Source organism: Simochromis diagramma, unplaced genomic scaffold (assembly GCF_900408965.1).
Source record: "Simochromis diagramma unplaced genomic scaffold, fSimDia1.1 OVJJ01000208.1, whole genome shotgun sequence".
Lineage (NCBI taxonomy): Eukaryota > Metazoa > Chordata > Actinopteri > Cichliformes > Cichlidae > Simochromis > Simochromis diagramma.
In genome coordinates, this window is record NW_024386789.1 from 1,138,369 (window position 1) to 1,156,045 (window position 17,677).

Here is a 17,677-nt window from a genome sequence, read left to right on the forward strand (position 1 = left end):
TACTCTTATCAATCTTTCTGGGTCACAAAATAAACTTTTAACATATTTTCAGGCAAGAATGTGGGTGTGTAATCTTCAAATATCTGCTTGGTTTATTAAGACATCTCATATTTGCAAATGTGCGCCGACGTTTTTGGAGACGTCTGTTACCCACCCGCTCGATAGCAAGCTGGGGGGTTCAATGGTCACTCGAGCCGGACAAACAGAAGTGTGAGACAGTCGAGAATTTACTCCAGTGTCCTGTTATATTTTAGATAGCAAGGAGCAGACAGCCGAGTTTATTAAACTCCACCGAGACAGCGGTGGGCAACAAATCTGCAAATCTGAAGGCTAGACCATCCCACTTAAAAGCCTCGCACTTCTGGCCTTCTCGGTCTTCGAGGAACCCCGGCACTAGTGATGGGTCGGTCGCGAACGAAATGGCTCTTAGAGCTTGCGACGTGAACGACGCGAGCCGGCTCCTTATCGCGAGCCGTGGGTTTTTTTTTCTTTCTCTCACCCTCTCTCTCGCACTTTTTTTCCACTTCACTCAGCATGGGAGCCTTGTGCTTTACGCTGGGAAGAGGGGGGAGGGGCGGTAGTTACACTCAGTAGCACAGGAACAGAGCAGGAGGGAGAGAGAGAGAAAGAGCCAGGGACAACAACGTCACATTAGAAAGGTATAGTAATCATCCACAACTATTTTCAGTTGCAGATGATAAAGGATTCAGAGAGTTTATTCATGCAGGCCCATATGACAGAGAATATGCATGTTCTTTTTGTTTTCATATTCTAATTTATATTTAATTGTGTTGTGGTTTGCAGTGTTTTGTGTTGTTTCACTTTAAATTTGCAAAAGGAAAAAGCTGAAAATTTAAATAGTTAAAAGTTGAAATGTGAATAGTTGATTTTTGTATTATATGATTTATTTATTACATTTTATGTGGAGTGAATAAATAAAAGTATATTTACGGTGGCCCCTACAGACAAAGCACATACAAACTTCAAATCATGTACGAACTCTGAAGCACGTACAAACTCCAAAACACGTACAAAAGACAACAGAAGTGCTCCAGGATGCTAGGGGCAGTGTTGAGCTTTTGTTACCTAGTGGCTACACAAGCCAGCAAGTACCAACGACCGGATTTGGTGTGTGGTAGTAACAGGTAAATGAACTTTTTTTTTTAAATTAATTTTTTTTATTATTTGACTATATATGAATACAGTGCTTGTGTATAAATACACAAACAATACACATATGCTTTCATGCTTTCAATTGTGTAATTTAACTGATCTAGGTAGCTCTGTTTTGGAAGTTCAGTTCATGCTAGAAATGTGTTTTGGAGTTTGTACGTGTTTTGTCTCTAGGGGCCACCGCATATATTTATATATAAACATATATAAATAAAACCACTTTTTTTTTTTACGTTAGTAATTCCTTTTGTGCATAATTTTATATTATTGTTAATAATAAATTAATTAAAGCAACAAAACAACCTGAAGAGCCGGTTCAGAGCCGAAAGAGCCGGCTCTTTTTAGTGAGTCGAACCGAAAGAGCCGGTTCTTTAAAAAGAGTCGGAAATCCCATCACTACCCGGCACACGTAGACCGCGAAGGCCGGGTCCTCAGAAGGATGCAGCCTACGTTTGGGACACAGCGCATGTGGTCACCTGACCTAACTCTGCTTCTTCTTGTTCCCTTTAATGTTAAAGTGTCAAATGTCAAACAGCTGGAAAGGAAACTACACCAGTGCACTGGGATGTTTCCCCAACTCGTGCCAGACGCTGTTCCTGCCTGTGAAGGTAACATCACCCGAGACAACCCGCCTACCTCAGGACCTCGCCAAGTCACGTATTGATCACGGTGATTATGAAGATGACAGCGAGCGGAAGACTGTAAAAATCCACCACCAGAATGTTTAGATGCTTTCTAATTATTGATGAATATCGTGTTTGTGTGGTTTGGATTTTGTTTTTTTGGCCTCATTTGTTAGGAACAAAGGTCTCCAAGCTCAGTTTACATTCTGTATGTGTTTTCATCTTTAGCAGCCACACTCAATTAAAAAAACACAAACTTAGAAATATTGAAGGGGTTCAGGTAGAGCCGGCTTATGAATTACTATGAGCGCTTACCATACTGTACCTGTACAACATGTTTTTGTATGAGACAGATTTGTAGCAGAGGCCTTAGTCTCAGTAAGTTTGAAGTCCTTTCCTGATTTATTTTGCAATCTCTGCTCTTTCATTGATGATAATTCAGTGCTGCTTCCCTTTGTCCCCTCCCACATCACCTTGTTACATTTTTCAGTGTCCAGTTTTTTGTTTTGTTTTTACTTCTGTTTGAATTCATTGTGTGCTTGAGCCTGCAGACTGTTTGATGGGCTCCTTGTCTTGTAACCGCTGCCTGTTTTTCACTAAAGATTTGGACTTTTGACTTTAATACAGCCTCTGCATGTCCTCCCTTTGTGTCCTCTGTGAATGTGTTCCACGTGTCGCAGATGTTTTCATTTTAATAACACAGCTTTCCCACAGTGGGTTGCAGCAGCATTTATTCGCAGCACATTCGAGAAAGTTGATTCAGATGACTACAGTGATATTAAAGATGTATCCTGACAGTGTGTCACTGTGAATTATTATCTTTCACCAGATCAATTTTTAAACTTCAGTATTTCAAAGCAGGAGCTTTGAAGAATCATATTGGCATTAGGACTGTAACAATATGAGATTTTTACAAAGTCTCCTTTTTCTAATTGGGTTCAAAAACTGGAAGAAACATATGCAATCGATAATACTGTTAGAACTTTGAGTGTTTTTTTGCATATGAATTATACTCAAATAGTTTGCTTCTGTACTGTTATGGTCACAAACTCTAAGCCACTGACAATCTAACATACATTATTGGCTCTGAGTTATTCACAGCACGGCTCATTAGACAGACCCCGGGTCTCTGTGTGAAACTGCTGTAAGGTGCAAGAGAGTTGTCCCGTTTCAGTTCATTGAAAGCACGAGGCAGGTTGTTGGAATTTGATCCACTTTAATTAATAGGTTGTGCAATCGTCTCTGTAAGAGAACAGGGTTGAATTTTTGTCATATTAAACTGTGATTATCGGCACCACGTAGCATCACCTGTGAAGACGATAGAGGGCAGCATTTGTTCATCATTTAGCAGCGAGTACAGAAGCCAGGCAGACTTTCTTACCATCATTTCACAATTAAAAGATAAGCTCTGATTTTGTTATCTTAATACAGGCCAAATAAAAGTATTACAGATTGTTTTATGGTGTACAATTGTGTATCAACACAAAAGCAACCCCCCCCTAAAAACATTTGATTGAATAATGTGTTATAAAAATGATTATAATTTAGCTGAAGCTCACATTGTCATGGTTTTTTAGTTTGTTTTCATTTATCTAACAACAGCATGGCCTTGTTTGTTTCTTTGTATTTCTATTTTAAGTTTTAGTTTGACTAAGAGAGAAACAAAGTTCTGTTCTTGGTTTCACTTTTGTTTCTGTTTCAGTCTTTCACCCAAAAAACAAACAAAGAAAAAGAAAAAACAAACAAAACCAAATAAATGAGCAAGTCTTAGACTACAAATTCTTTGCTTTTAGTAGAAACGTACTTAGTCTGCTTGCTGATGTAGTTTTCATTCTTTACACAGTGTTTTTGTAAAAACCACAAGTTACCACAAATTATGTATTTTAGTTCAATTAAACCTAAACTGTTTATGTTGGTGGAAGTAATTAATTCTGTATTTGTCACTCAGGAAATGTATACATGCTTTTCTAAGTAATTAATACGTTAATATTGAATAAGCTGTCCTAACATGGTCATCTGAAGTAAAGTAGACTTAGTCAAAGACAACAATTTTGCATATTCTTTTAAAACATGAAACTTATTTGACTGTACAGTATAAAAATGTCTCAGTGGCCATTATAGATGAGAGAGACAACCACAATGCATGTATTGTGTATACTAGCAGGAGATTATTGTATTAAAAGAACTTGAAAAACTGGAACCGAGCCAGTTGTGTAACATGAGTGTGACACAGTGTGTCTATGTTTGTACAGATATGCTGTACTGTACTTTATTATACTGCACTGTACTCGCATTAGAAATTACTTTTTATTATTATTAATATTATTGAGTTTAATAGTTTTTAACCTTTTAAACTGTTTGAACTTGTTTTTGTTGTTTTCTCAGAATAAAACAGATTACATTTCATTTTCCAGTCACCATCAAATCCTGACAGCACACACTATCCATCGGTCATAGCTCTACAAACCAGTAAGTTTGCAGAGCTACTATTAGAAGAACGACTAGCAGGAAGAATCTTTGTGAATGAAATTACCTTTAAGAAACATTACAAACCACATGAGTTAATAAATGAGCTAATAAATGATCGACTGTTGTTGTTTGTTTTGTTTGTTGTTTGTACAGGGTCCTTGCAGCTTTCTGTATGAGTTTTTTAACATGGATATAGGGAGAGTCCTCAGGCATGTCTGTTAGCTGCTAACTCATACATCTGCTCCATCAGAGACACTGAAAGAAAGTAGTTGAAAATGATTGGATGGTTATTGATGAATTGGCTCATTTCATTCATGAGGTTTGATAGGATACTTTTCATTACAGCACTTATAATCGACTTGTTTACTGTCAGTTATGCGTTGCGCTCCTTCCATGCGGTTTCATGTGGGCTGGGCATCCCATCGCTCTTACATAAAATAGGAAACAACATAACCAGTTTAACTATATTTGTTACATAAGTCTGCTATTCTGGTAAGTAAAAATATTTCCTTAAAAAATTCCCTCAAACAATGATCTAGTTTGGTGTGGCGCTGAGTCGTATGCTCAATAGGAGGACAATGCCCCTGATTATGATGCCCAGACAAGTAACAGTGACACACTGCAGTGACCTAACAAGAAGATGAGACAGACTGCAACACAAATGACAACATCTGAACCTATCACAGACTGAGTCAGAATTAATGCATCTTACACAAGTGTAAACACAAATATGATTACATAACCCTGGCAACAGTGGGATGTAGGAACTCCTTTTTCTCAGGAACTAACCTGGTAGAATCGGGTCCAGGGAGGAGACATCATCTGCCACAGCAGACAAGCAGGCGAAGGACGAACAACAAAGGTGGCAAGACAGAAACTATAGGAGGCAGATAACGTATGACATACAATAATGGCACGCAAATACATGAGGCATAAAAAGGGGTGTGTGTGAGAAATGCTCAGCCGTCAGAACAAATTTTTTCACCTAAGCAAAATGAATTTTCTTAATAAACTTCAAGTATTTATTAAAAAAAATATTAAAGTAAAGCTAATCGAAATTTTAATTTAGTCGTCATAATAGAAGGTTTAAATTACACCTGACTCTCTTGGTGCTCGTAGCTGAGATTATGTTGCACCTTGCACACACAAGATTTATGATGAGGAAGAAGAAGGAATGTTATTTCCCATCCTGGGGAACAAAGAAAAAAACATATAAATCTTTCTGCACTTAGTTGACTCCAAGAACAACAAGATCCATGTAGCTGTAAGGAAGGAAACCCGATCAACTTAATGAGTGCTCATGGTGAAATTTCATTGTAAAATAAAACCTGTAAAATACATATTTGCACCATTCTGCGGTTTCATGCGAGGCGTACCGTATACTAGAGATTGAAACACTTGAAGTTAATGATTACCGCTTAACAGTCAGCACATCAAAAGCCAACAATACAGCTCAGAAATCAAAGACACTTTCCAAGATGTTTGGATCTGGCTTGTGAAATGAAAACGTTGCGTCGGTCACGTTTGACCAGAATTAGAAAATATATTAAAACTTCACCCTTCTGTCTGTGTCTGTTGTTCTCCTCTTTATTTGAGTTGTTTCCTCTGTCTGGTCTGTTGTAGGATTTTTTCTTGCAAGGGGTTGATTAGGCAGTAGACTCTGATCCTTGGCCACCAGTCTAATTTTGCACTGCGTGTCTGGAGGAAAGAGACAACACTGCACTACCTTCCCTGCAAACATCATATTATTTCTACAGATTAAAGCCAATGCGCATGTCAGATTTGTGCATATCAGAAAAGTCACAAAATCTGTGAAAGCATCCCTGCAAGGATTGGATCACATTTATATATGCATCAAAATATCCATTTGAAAACCTGCACAGATGCAGTACGTGCACCAGATAATCTATTACTAAATGTAGTTCTGAGTCAAAAAGCACATTGAAATTATAGGATTTAATGTAGGCTAGCATGTTATGAGGACATAATAAAAAGAAGGGATTTTATTTTTAATATGCAACATGAGCTTTTGATATCCTCTAAGCAGCAAACTGACTTAATTTACTTTGCAAAGTGTCAATGAAAAAACTAATCTACCATAATTAAGTGCTAGAAGTGTGTCTTTTAACAACAGTCCTGAGAATTGATTAAAGCAGCTCAACACGGATAATCATCGTGGCATACTTTTTGACTCATTATATAATCCCGTTCTGTTTCTCATACCACGTGTCAGTTTAAATACCGGCCATTGTTTTGTCAAGAATGTCAGCTAGAGATGCTTAGATAAACTGCTGTGAGTAAACTACCTGTAAATACAAGGTTAGCATTTTGATTCTCTGCATCAAGACAGCAAGTCATAGTGGTCCACATTTATTTATTCTTTTTTTCTTGATGTACAGCAGTGCCTGCTACCTCAGCTTCATTACCCAGACAACCACTGTGTTTGTGTAGGTGTGTGTGTGTGTGTGTGTGAGAGAGAGAGAGAGAGAGAGAAAGCAAGAGATCCTAGAAGTATTATTTGTAATGAGTACAGATCAAGTTTTACATGTGTAACAGGTCCGACAGATGACTACTAAGTTGAGGTTCTCCATCTGTAACGCCCCCATACGAGCTTTCTTTACACTATCTGTCAACATTGCCATTAAATCTGAAGTGATCACATTGCCAGACGGTGTGAGGCTTTGTCTTCTACGCTGAAACTTGATTATGTTGGACGTGCTGCAGTATATTTTCAGGTTACAGGGTAATGATCAGGAAATGGAGCTCTGTAGCTGGGAAACTGCTGTTGTTTGTTATTTGTCAATCACACATAATATTCACACCCATTGTCTCACTGCCAAAGCTGATGGGATGCTTTGTGCATTTGTAAAGTTGGTGCATTGTTGTCAAGTACCAGTCTTTTACGCATTTTACAGGGTTGCTGGCAGCATATCCTTGTGGGAAATGATAACTTGGATACATTTACTTTGAATCACAATAAAAAGACACTAAATGAGACCTTGATTTTATAGGAGTCTGCAGGGTTTTACTGTGTTTCTCACAACAAAGCTCAAACTGAAAATGAGCATGAATATAAATGAAGATTTATGATTTTGAAAGCACAAATAAAACCCGGAGAATTTACGTTTACCGGAAAGTTGTATAATATTTAATTGAAAAACATGAGTATGTTTTCAATAAGTGTAATGCAATACACTTCAAATTTCTCTACCGATTTGTTTTCTATCTCATATTTCTGCAAATTATGGAAAGATTGCTTTACGTGCAAAAAGATCCCCCAGTTTAAGACCAGGAGGACAGCACAAACGGAACCTGTGAAGGTAAAATCTGTATCAAAATGCTGATCCGTCTGCTGTGGTGACCCACTGGGAACGGTGGAAAGTACCGAGCATTTCAAAATGTGGAAATTCTTTTTTTTTTTGCATCACCTTTATCAACACTGTAAGCATTTGGAAAGTGCTCAGAGCATTTACTGGAGCCTTAAAAAGTGAAATGTTTTTCATTCATTTTTAATGTGGGTATAGATTTGAGAAGCTCACCAGCTTAAGGCTTCTTATCATTTGTTTCAGTTGCTTGATAATTCTGGACTGCAATTGGGCCAGTTAAGCCAGTTTAGACTTCAGTTAAGCCAGTTTAGACTGACTACAGATCCGTGCTGGTGCATGCTTAGAATGTGGCTGGATCTCTTTTGTTGCCTTCCTAGAAAATGAAATCATCTGCATGGCAGCACATGTTGCCCCGTGTGCCACACATCATCACAGATGCTGGTTTTTGAGCCATGCCCTGCTTGTCGCTCACATACAGACTTCATTCTTTTGTCCAACTATCGAAGCTTTTCATCTGAGTATTACCTGTTAGCAGGAAAACCAAATTACCTGGGAGATCGATACTTTTATCAAATGTGTGGAGGAAATAATTCGCACAACATCACAGCTGAAACGTGCCCCGGGTCACTGCTCAAATAAACACGTGAATTCAGTGCCAGCAGCATTCACGTGTTAAGTTGCATTCGCCAAAGAGGAAGGTTATTCAGTTACAAATCGAACACGTTGCTCTGGGGTTTCCAAGCTTTCATAAATGATACGCTGTTCTTAAGCAAATGCACCCACATCCAAAAAATGCATCACGTTCACAAGTGGTCACGGAGACTTGTTGTGCAAACTGAACAGTGCAAAATAAATCCTCAAGGGTTACAATTATTATTTCTTGAGACTTCCTTTTACTGCGGCTTCATGATATTTGCCCCATGAAACGAATGCCATAAAAACACAACGTCGATGCTGTTTTTCATGTAGTGCACTCAAAAGGAAATAGAGCCTCCCGCTGTGTTTACCTTAGAGTCACTTATCAACCAAGGGTTAAATGTTTACTGACATGGGCAAGGAAACCTGGGGTGAATAATTAGCCAGAAGTGGGCTGCTGATGGGAAGATGTGCCACGTGGCTGACACACTTTTATCGAAAAGATTTTCAGTTTGCTTCTGTCATTGAGGCAGCTTCATGACCAAAATGGCAGTGTGTGTGTGTGTGTGTGTGTGTGTGTGTGTGTGTGTGTGTGTGTGTGTGTGTGTGTGTGTGTGTGTGTTTGTTTTGTCTTTACAGGAACCTTAAGGAAGTAACAGCAGTTTTTGTTGAGTTTTCTTCTTATGATTGCTCACTTATGTTGAAAATGGTGCAATAGATACCCTATTACACAAAAATCAGATTCCCATTGTGGTAATTATCTTTAGCCTATGGGAGTGTCTGTCTTAGCTGGGGTAAGACTCCCAACACGTATCTGGTTCACATTTGAGTATACTTCCTAGTTCTTGAAATGACTGATAAGTAAAACTTTATCTGTGGCTACAAACCTGAAGGAACTGAAAAAAGAAAAAAAGTCAACAAAAGGAGTCAAAAGAGTGAGTCATAAACGAATTCTTCCTTAAAGGAAACCTGTTCACATTTATTAACTTCCTGTTAATAATAGGTATAACTATACTTCCAAGAATCAAAGGTGGAAAAGCTGCAGTCTGGGAATGCAACTGATATTGGGGAGAGGTGCAGCTTCACTTTTGTTCTTAAATAAAGAGTCATGTGAGAAGAACTATTTCACTAAGTTAATAAAAAAGAGTGAATAAAAGTAAACAATATTAATTGGATTACGATTAGATAAATACAGTACTTTGCAAAAATCTTGAGCTATTCCTCATTTCTTTATATTTTCCTAATAAAACATCAAATAGGAGAAGCAATTTTTGTAAATACAGATTTTAAGGGGAAAACAAAGTTATGTAATTGTAAGAGCTCTTCTTTGGATGTTGGTTGTTCCTTTTGGTTCCTGTTAAAATGATCCCACATTGCTTTAATAATGCTGAGGCTTCAGCCTTTTCTTATCGTTGTCCTTCCTTAAGAATGGCTTCCTGACAGCCAGCCTTCCACTGAGACATTCCCGATGAGTCTTTAGTGAACAGTGGATGGATCAACTGAAGGGCCAGATATCAGGTCTCGTGTCAGGTCTTTTCTTCTGTCCGCTGTAGATCATTTTTTGTTTATTAGTTAGTTTGTTTTTACAGCTGCCATTTCTGTTGTGCCAGGTCTTTGGCTAATACCTCTTTGGGAATCAACTTGTTGGCACCAAAATATATTTTTATGTCTGTTGAATGGTTTTACATTTGGTCTTTTTTTACAGATTCAGCTTAAGAAATAGGGCCAAATTGTATGTTTTGATCAAAGGCTGCTTAAAATTGGCCATCAGCTAAATTAGCCACTGAACACAACCCTGGTTCATCTTTTGAGTTAAGACCCTTTTTATGCTTGAATGATTCAAATGTCAGTGTTAAGTGGTTCAACAGGCAAAAAAACACACCTCTGAAAATGGTTGGTTATGAGGACTGGATTGAAAACAAGCGTACCTTCAGAAACCCCGGAGAACATCTACTCAAGAGCACTTTTAAAAAAATATAGAAGAATTTTTTGACTTTTTTGAAGCAAAATATAAAGGCATGAGGGTTTGTTTGTTTTTTTTAACTTTTGCACACGTCTGACTTTAAATTGGATTTTAATCGTTGACTTGCAAGTTTATAGATGGCCTAGATCTTTTTTTTATTTAGTTTCCCTTTAACCTCTTCTGTACCTGTTTTCTGCAGAAAATCTTGCGGTCAGGGAATCATGATTCCTTACATTACACAGACAAAATAGCTAGATGACAAAAGAAAAAGAAAACAATGTGTTCCTCATAAATCAAACAAGCAGATGCACTGAGTAATTATCCAAAGTTAATCTTATGAAAAAAGAGACAATACTAGATAAAATGCTGTGATTCAATCCATGTGAGAAAGGTGAAGCTTGGCTCTAATAATGCCCACATCGTCTCAGACCCATCAGAAGAGCCACAGACCATAAAATGTTAGTTTGTCGTGTCTGGGACATTGCATCATGTCTCTCAACCACTTGCATCCACTCCATTCATTTGCTGTCTGAAACGAGGCATTTTAGCTCCGGCTGCCCCTCACACATTTTGGTTTGAACAGCATGTGGTACATAGTCAGAGCTGTGTGCCGGAGATGACTATATGAGGGACTTCTGCTCTTACTGTAATCATACATGGAGTTCCACAGGGCTCAAAGCAATTCTGTTTACATTATACATGCTTCCCTTACACAGTATCATTAGAAGGCCTGGGATACAATTTCACTGCTATGCAGATGATACCAAGCTTTATTTGTGAATGAAGCCACATAACATACGCCGATCTAGGTGACCTGTAGGAATGTTTTAAAGAGATAAAGACCTGGATGACCTCTAATTTCCTAATTCTAAATTTGGATCAAACTGAGGTTATTGTACGTTGTCCTAAAAATCTTAGAAACATGGTATCCAACCCAATGCTTACTCTAGATGGTATTACCATTGCCTCCTGTGAGGAGTCTTTGAGTCATTTTAGACAAGGATATGTCCTTCACTTCATATAAAACAAATATGCAGGACTGTTTTTTTTCCATTTGCACAATATTTCTAAAACTAGGAATGATGCTGAAATACTACTTGTGAAATGATCAGGACCCACACAGCGTTTGAGTGTCAGTCGTAGCACCTTTATTTTAAAACAGTGTTTTCCACTGCTTTGACACCTTATGCTCAAACGGGAAGCCAGCTTTCCAGCTCCTTCCACACAAAAAAGGGTGAGAGTTCATTAGTTGCAGTCCCTCTCACCTGTCCTCCGACCTCCCGGCACCACCCTGTGAGCTTACTGTACCACCCTTCCACTGCATCAGAGCTAGGGACCGCATCCCCGTCACACAACTTTATAAATGTATTATTTCTAGGCTGGACCATTGCAGTGCATTATTATCAGGCTGTCCTAAAACTCCCTGAAAAGCTTTCAGCTGATCCAAAATGTTGAAGCGGGACTGGTGACAGAGAATAAAATGAGAGAGCAAATTTCTCTTGAGTTTCCTTCATTGAATCCCTGTTAAATCCAGAATTGAATTTGAAATCCTTCTCCTCACATACAAGGTCTTGAATAATAAAGCCCCAGCTCATCTTAAAGACCTCATAGTACTATATTACCCCAATAGAGAACTTTACTCAGACTGCTGGTATTTAAAAGTAGAATGTGAGATCCCTCTTCAGGGGAACCAGCTCCCAGTTTGGACACCCCTCTCTACTTATAACCCATAAGAGCCCAGAGACATTTTTATTGTCAGGGAAACTAAGTCAATGTTGAAACTTTAACAGGAACTTTCTTCAATATGTAAAGGGGCACCTATTTCACCGTGGGTTCTTAGAAGTTAATATTAAGCTTCAAACTTTAGTTAGGACTGGGTCAGGCGACCCTGAATCCTCCCTTAGATATGCTGCAATAGGTCAAGGCAGCTGGGGGCTTCCCATGATGCACTGTATATTTAATCAGTCATTAAAAGAGACTGTGATCTGAGAAGTACAAGCCCATATGGTTGCCCTTTTTGTTTTTTTGCACTCAGAATCTTTTGACACCCAAATTTGTCAAACACACGAGAAACCAACAGACATCGGTGCACATTCAATTTTATTGACCTATTTCATGCAGGATATAAGGTACATAGTGAAGCAGCAGCACATTCATACAAGAGCCTACTTTAAAAACAAACAAAAATGAAAAAAAACAAACCCCACAAAAACAACACATCATGGCAGGAGACCCACAAGCCACCCCTCCCTGTTTCCTCGACAGCTTGTTTACCACGCCCATGACATTTCAGTGTAGTCATTCAAAAGGCCTTTGCGTCAGCATTCAGTCTGTTCACTGATGCGTGCCTTGCTGCTCCTTTTTTTTTTTGCAACAGCTGCTTCACATGTATTAGTTTTTCAAAACCGGTCAAGCACAAGCACTCCAGTGAATAATGAGGAAATAATTATTTAACCATATTCACAATCTTTTACAATATTTTTGAACCCACAGCTGATTTGATTGATTTCTACATGTTAAAACAGCCATAAAGCCCCTGTACATTTACAACCGCTTCAAGGCCACCGAAATTTCCCCAAAACACTCTTCAAAGCTAGAAAACAAACTTTATTATTATTTCTTATTTATTTTTATTGTGACTATAGGTCACATACGTAGACTTACTTACTGCTCCTCATAATGCTTCACTGAAGCTACATTAGTCTCATACTTACACTGAAATGTTCAAAATTAAGATGCCAAGCTCCATTTGATAAAATGGGAATTGTCTTGACATCATTTTATGAAATTTTAGTCTGCGGCTGCCTTGTCCAAGCTGCTTTCCCTTTAGCCTTTCACATAAGAAGGAAGCAAGCAAAAAGTTAAGCAATGCCTCTTAAACTCATCTAAATGTGGCTTTGAACAAGTTACATTTGCTTCTTATAAACACATAATGAGTCTAAAAGGTTTGCAGAAACAAGTGAGTATCATTAAGAATACAACTTATTGTAGGATTTGTAATGTATAGAACTGGTGCCGTGGTTTCCTTAACGGCTGTGAATGGACTCGGGCTGAATCTGGAGCCGAGCCTTGGTGGCCAGGGCTGCCTTGCGCGTCATGGTGGTGCAGCGGGTCAGGATCTCCTCTGTTTTGGGTCGGGGAGGTACCCTGGGGACGACTGAGGCGTTGCTGCTGCCTTTGGACTTGACAGACCCAGAACTCTCTGAGCCGCTGTTGAAGCTGACGCCGTCTAAGAGGCTGGGATCGGGGCTGCTGCGCGAGCTGTCGGGCTGTTGCGAGGCTGCAGGGTGGTCTGCGTGGCTCTGCGCCTCCTCCCTCAGACTGGAGGACGAGTCGCTGCTTGAGGAGAACTCAGAGAGAATGGAATCAGAGCTGATTTGGCTCATGATGCTCGGGTGACTGTTTGAGGCTGGGGCTTCCCTCTCCTCCTCTCCCTGAGGCCAGGGATCGGAGAGGACATCAAGAGATCGAGCCTTGTGGAGACGCGCAGGCTCAAACATTTGTCTGGAGGGGCCAGCAGAATTCTGGTGTAGGTCATCTTCTTCGTGGATACTGGGAGGGTAGGGAGCCTGGCGATCCCTGCTGGCTGTTGCCAGATTCAGAGAGGAGCTATGCAGCCTGTTGTGCAGCCCATAAAGGCCTGCCCTAGGGTTGTTGTATGGCTTCAGGTACATGGTTGGGATGTAGCCTACTCTGCCATTGAATCTGTAGAGAACAAAACATGATGTAATTCAAACCTGTTAAAAATAATTAAATTGTCTACAAACTGCTATACTATTAAATCTGGACTTTCTAGTTTTCTAAGTAGAAGATGATAAGTTTATCATTTGCAAACAGACAAGACCGACATACCTAATGAGCCACCAGCCGTTGTCAGACTTCCTCAGCACCTCAACCACAGAGCCAATGGGCACGGAGATCTCATCAACCTTCTTAGACGTGTAACTTCTCACAGCACAGTACAGAGCACCTAAAAGTCACAGGCAAGAGAAAAAAAAAAGCTTGAGCAACAAAGCAGAGCTGAAAAGTGGTCAAATAAGTCGCCTAAAATGCAAAAACAGCATCTAGATTTTTATTAAAAGGAAACATGCACTGATGAAAATGACTGAAGACAGCTCCCTAGTGTTGGCTATTTGTAACAACAAGGCAAAGCTTCATCAGCACATATGTGGAACCTGCTCACAGGCGTGCTCATTTATGTTGTAAATGTGTATCCAGTGCACTCTTTGAAGTCAAACTTTCCAGCGCAACACAAGTACACACCTCTCAGCTGAAGCTCATCTTCATCGTCGTCGTCGTCGCCTTCCGACAGCTCCAGGTACGGAGCAGGGAAACCAAGCCAGGCACTTATCTTCATTCTCCACAAGCCACCAGCCTGGAGATGAATTAAAAAAAATAGCATGAGACTCTCTTGTTTAGTAGAAAGATAAGAGTCTCTTCAATAAAAATGCATAAATTTGAAAGCACTGACCTGCAGGGTCTTTGATCAGGACGTCCAGCTTCTCGTCCTTGGCCACCTTGAACGGGCGGTTCTTGGTGTCCTTTGTCTCATAGGGAGCCACGCAGTGGTATGTCTGGGTCACAAAAGGGTTAGTGATGCTGCCTCCATGGTGAAAGTGGTGGGCAGATCTGCCTCCTCCTCCACCTGACTCATCATTCTGATCATCAGAAAGCAGCATCATGACACTGTATAGAAGAAAATTTATGTTACCAAAAATGGTCAAAGCTCTTATCTGCCCCTCACAGTTTCCCACTGGGCTGGGAGCATACCTGTTCTTGGTGTAGTCTGGCTGCAGGTCGTGGTCTTTGGGGGTGAAGAAGCGGGTGACCTCGATGCTCCTGGTCACGCTTTGGTCGCACTTCAGCAGTTTTTCGAGGTAGCTTTCCAAGAACTTCATCCGTCGGACTGACTTCTTGGAGCCTTTCTTTTGCACGCTGCTCCTCCTGGCCTTCCCTGGAAAGAAGATGAGACAAAAACAAAAAAAACCTATCAAGACTTGATTTGCAGAGGAGCAAAGTTAAAATAAAAAAAGAGCTAAATGACAGCTCCACTAGTGTTTTACTCAAATTCTGAGAGACTGAGCTGCTAAATTAACCCAGGTTTGGAGACATGCTTAACTAACTTTACTCAAACCTTCCTCTAGTTGGAAGAGGGCTTCTGAATTTCATCCGATTAACTCAACACACATCAACAACAGCAGGTGAATCAGTCTCACCTGTGAACTTTGGGATCATTCTGTCGTCTTTCCGGAAAGGGTTCAGATTAGGAAATCTCCTTTTTAGTTGTTTCTGTTGAAAATTTAAAAAAAAATTAATTAAATACACATTTAGCCTCAATTATTTTAAAAGATCCAATACAAAGCAGCCAAGATCAGTCCCAATAGTAATAAATGTAATAATAATAATAATAATAATAATAATAATAATAATAATAATAATAATAATAATAATAATAAGAAGAAGAAGAAGAAGAAGAAGAAGAAGAAGAAGAAGAAGAAGAAGAAGAACAGATGAGCTGATATATATATTTTTGTTCCTTACATGAAATTCCTTGAAATCCTGGAATGATCTGTAGATAATAATTTCATTCTGGTCAGACCAGAGCACAGACAGCATGAACATCTGTGGAGGGGGATTAAAAAATCAAAATCAGCCCAAACTGTCAATTTTTACCCGTTTATTCATTTTATTGTATTTTTAAAGCTAATGTCTGGTCTTAGCTCACCTTGAGTTTCGGTGCGTCCCTGTGAACACCTCCAATGATGCGGGCGCTGAAAACAAAGCGATGTTCGTCAGCCATCGTTTGGCACTTCACGTCTCAGCTCAAAGGATGAGTAGCTGCTTCTTTTCTGACCTCAGGTATGCCGGTAAACCTCCCTCCGCTATTCTGTCTGCAAGGAGAGCCAACTGCTGCTTAATATACAGTCAAGGGGCGGGGGCGGGGCGGGGGCGTGGTCTGAGAGGAAGGATGTCAGCATCCCAGCGCGTGAACAGAAACAGCTGTAAGTATCACAAACGGTGTAGGAGAATGCAGTGGAACCGGAAGCCCAAATGGAGTACGTGGTGCATGAAATGGGAATGAAAAGAAAGTCAAAACAGCCACTAAAAAAGCCACTATTATGTGTTTATTTTTATTTTATTAAAAAAAAAAAATGAGATAAGTGAAGAGTCGGTGGATATGAAGGCATGATACAAATAGCTCACATATTTGACCCTTGAAGCAGGTTTATTGACAATATTATGATTATTATTACATTTCCAGCTGCTCCGCTCCCGTCTTCCTTAGTCTTCCTGGAATCCTTTACATCCTCAGCTCTCATAATTACAACATTTTTGCACGTGCAGCCGCTTCACGTTTATCACCTGGCAGTAATATCCCCTTATCAGTAACAAGTGCAGAGAGCTGCAGGGCTAGGTGTGTGTGTGTGTCTGTTGAGGCTGACTGAACAGGTAAAGGTGTGTGTGTGTGTGTGTGTGTGTGTGTGTGTGTGTGTGTGTGTGTGTGTGTGTGTGTGTGTGTGTGTTGTGGGGAACAGGTGTTTCTTCAAAGTGAAGATAGCATGAAAGGGCCGGAGTCAGAGGGGGTTACCCCGACCAGTCTTGAGACAGTGCAGTACTGGTATGAAGCAATGCCAATCCTTTGTCTCAAACACACACACACACACACACACACACACACACACACACACACACACACACACACACACACACACACACACACACACTGCTTTATGATCTGAAAGGTCAGGACTGTCCAGCTTTGTGAGTGACCTGTGAGGATGTCAGCACCTGAGGGTAAAGCCACATTGGGATTTTCAACAATAAGTGTAAACAACCGTGACTCGGATTTTTTCTTGTCTTTCTTTTTTTTTCTTTCATTTTTTTTTGGACTACTCAACCAAGTGCAGGCAATCGGATCCAGGAATTGAGACACGTGTGCAAATGTGTACAAATGAAGGATGTTTGCACAGGAAATCAAGCACACATGCTCGCACCCAAAAACACACATTAACGCACACTATCACCTAACTGCACCCACAAATCACGTGCACATTGGTTCTTCTCACCTGTCAGTCGAATAGGCAGCACTTTTTTTTATCTATTTATATTAAAGGCTTGTTTGCTTTCTTAAAGGTTTCTCAGGTATTTCACTTGATTTGAATGCCAAAAAAAGCACCAGTGAAGCCATGTGTGTGTGAGCTGTGCGCTTTAATACGGTTTTTGTAGTGTTTGCATAGCTGTGCTGAATGCAGTGGAGCAGGTTAGTGTGTTGCCCTGTGTGACAGCTTTAAAACATGAATGTAATAATCAAAACAGAAAGAAAGAAAAAGGAATGCACATTTGAGCTCCGTTCAGCTTTTGAGCATCACGCCCTGCTACTGGTGCTGTGACCATTTGCTATGTTCTATTTTTCTTTATGCACTCTCTGTTTTTATGTTGGCCTTTCTAAAGCTATATAATCTGTTAAACAATATGCTAAACAGTAG

The 17,677-nt window shown here is 39.8% G+C and overlaps 1 protein-coding gene across 1 annotated transcript; it reads right to left on the reverse strand.

Annotated features, from left to right (window-relative positions):
- Positions 1-12,272: 12,272 nt before the first annotated feature.
- Positions 12,273-16,085, reverse strand: LOC120728353 (NADPH oxidase organizer 1-like). Its single transcript, XM_040023185.1, is given in 9 exon segments — positions 12,273-13,895; positions 14,043-14,160; positions 14,454-14,523; positions 14,525-14,565; positions 14,662-14,876; positions 14,961-15,144; positions 15,407-15,479; positions 15,732-15,812; positions 15,916-16,085. Coding segments are annotated over 9 exon segments (1,536 nt in total). The 5' UTR covers positions 15,991-16,085; the 3' UTR covers positions 12,273-13,216.
- Between the last annotated feature and the right edge of the window lie 1,592 nt (positions 16,086-17,677).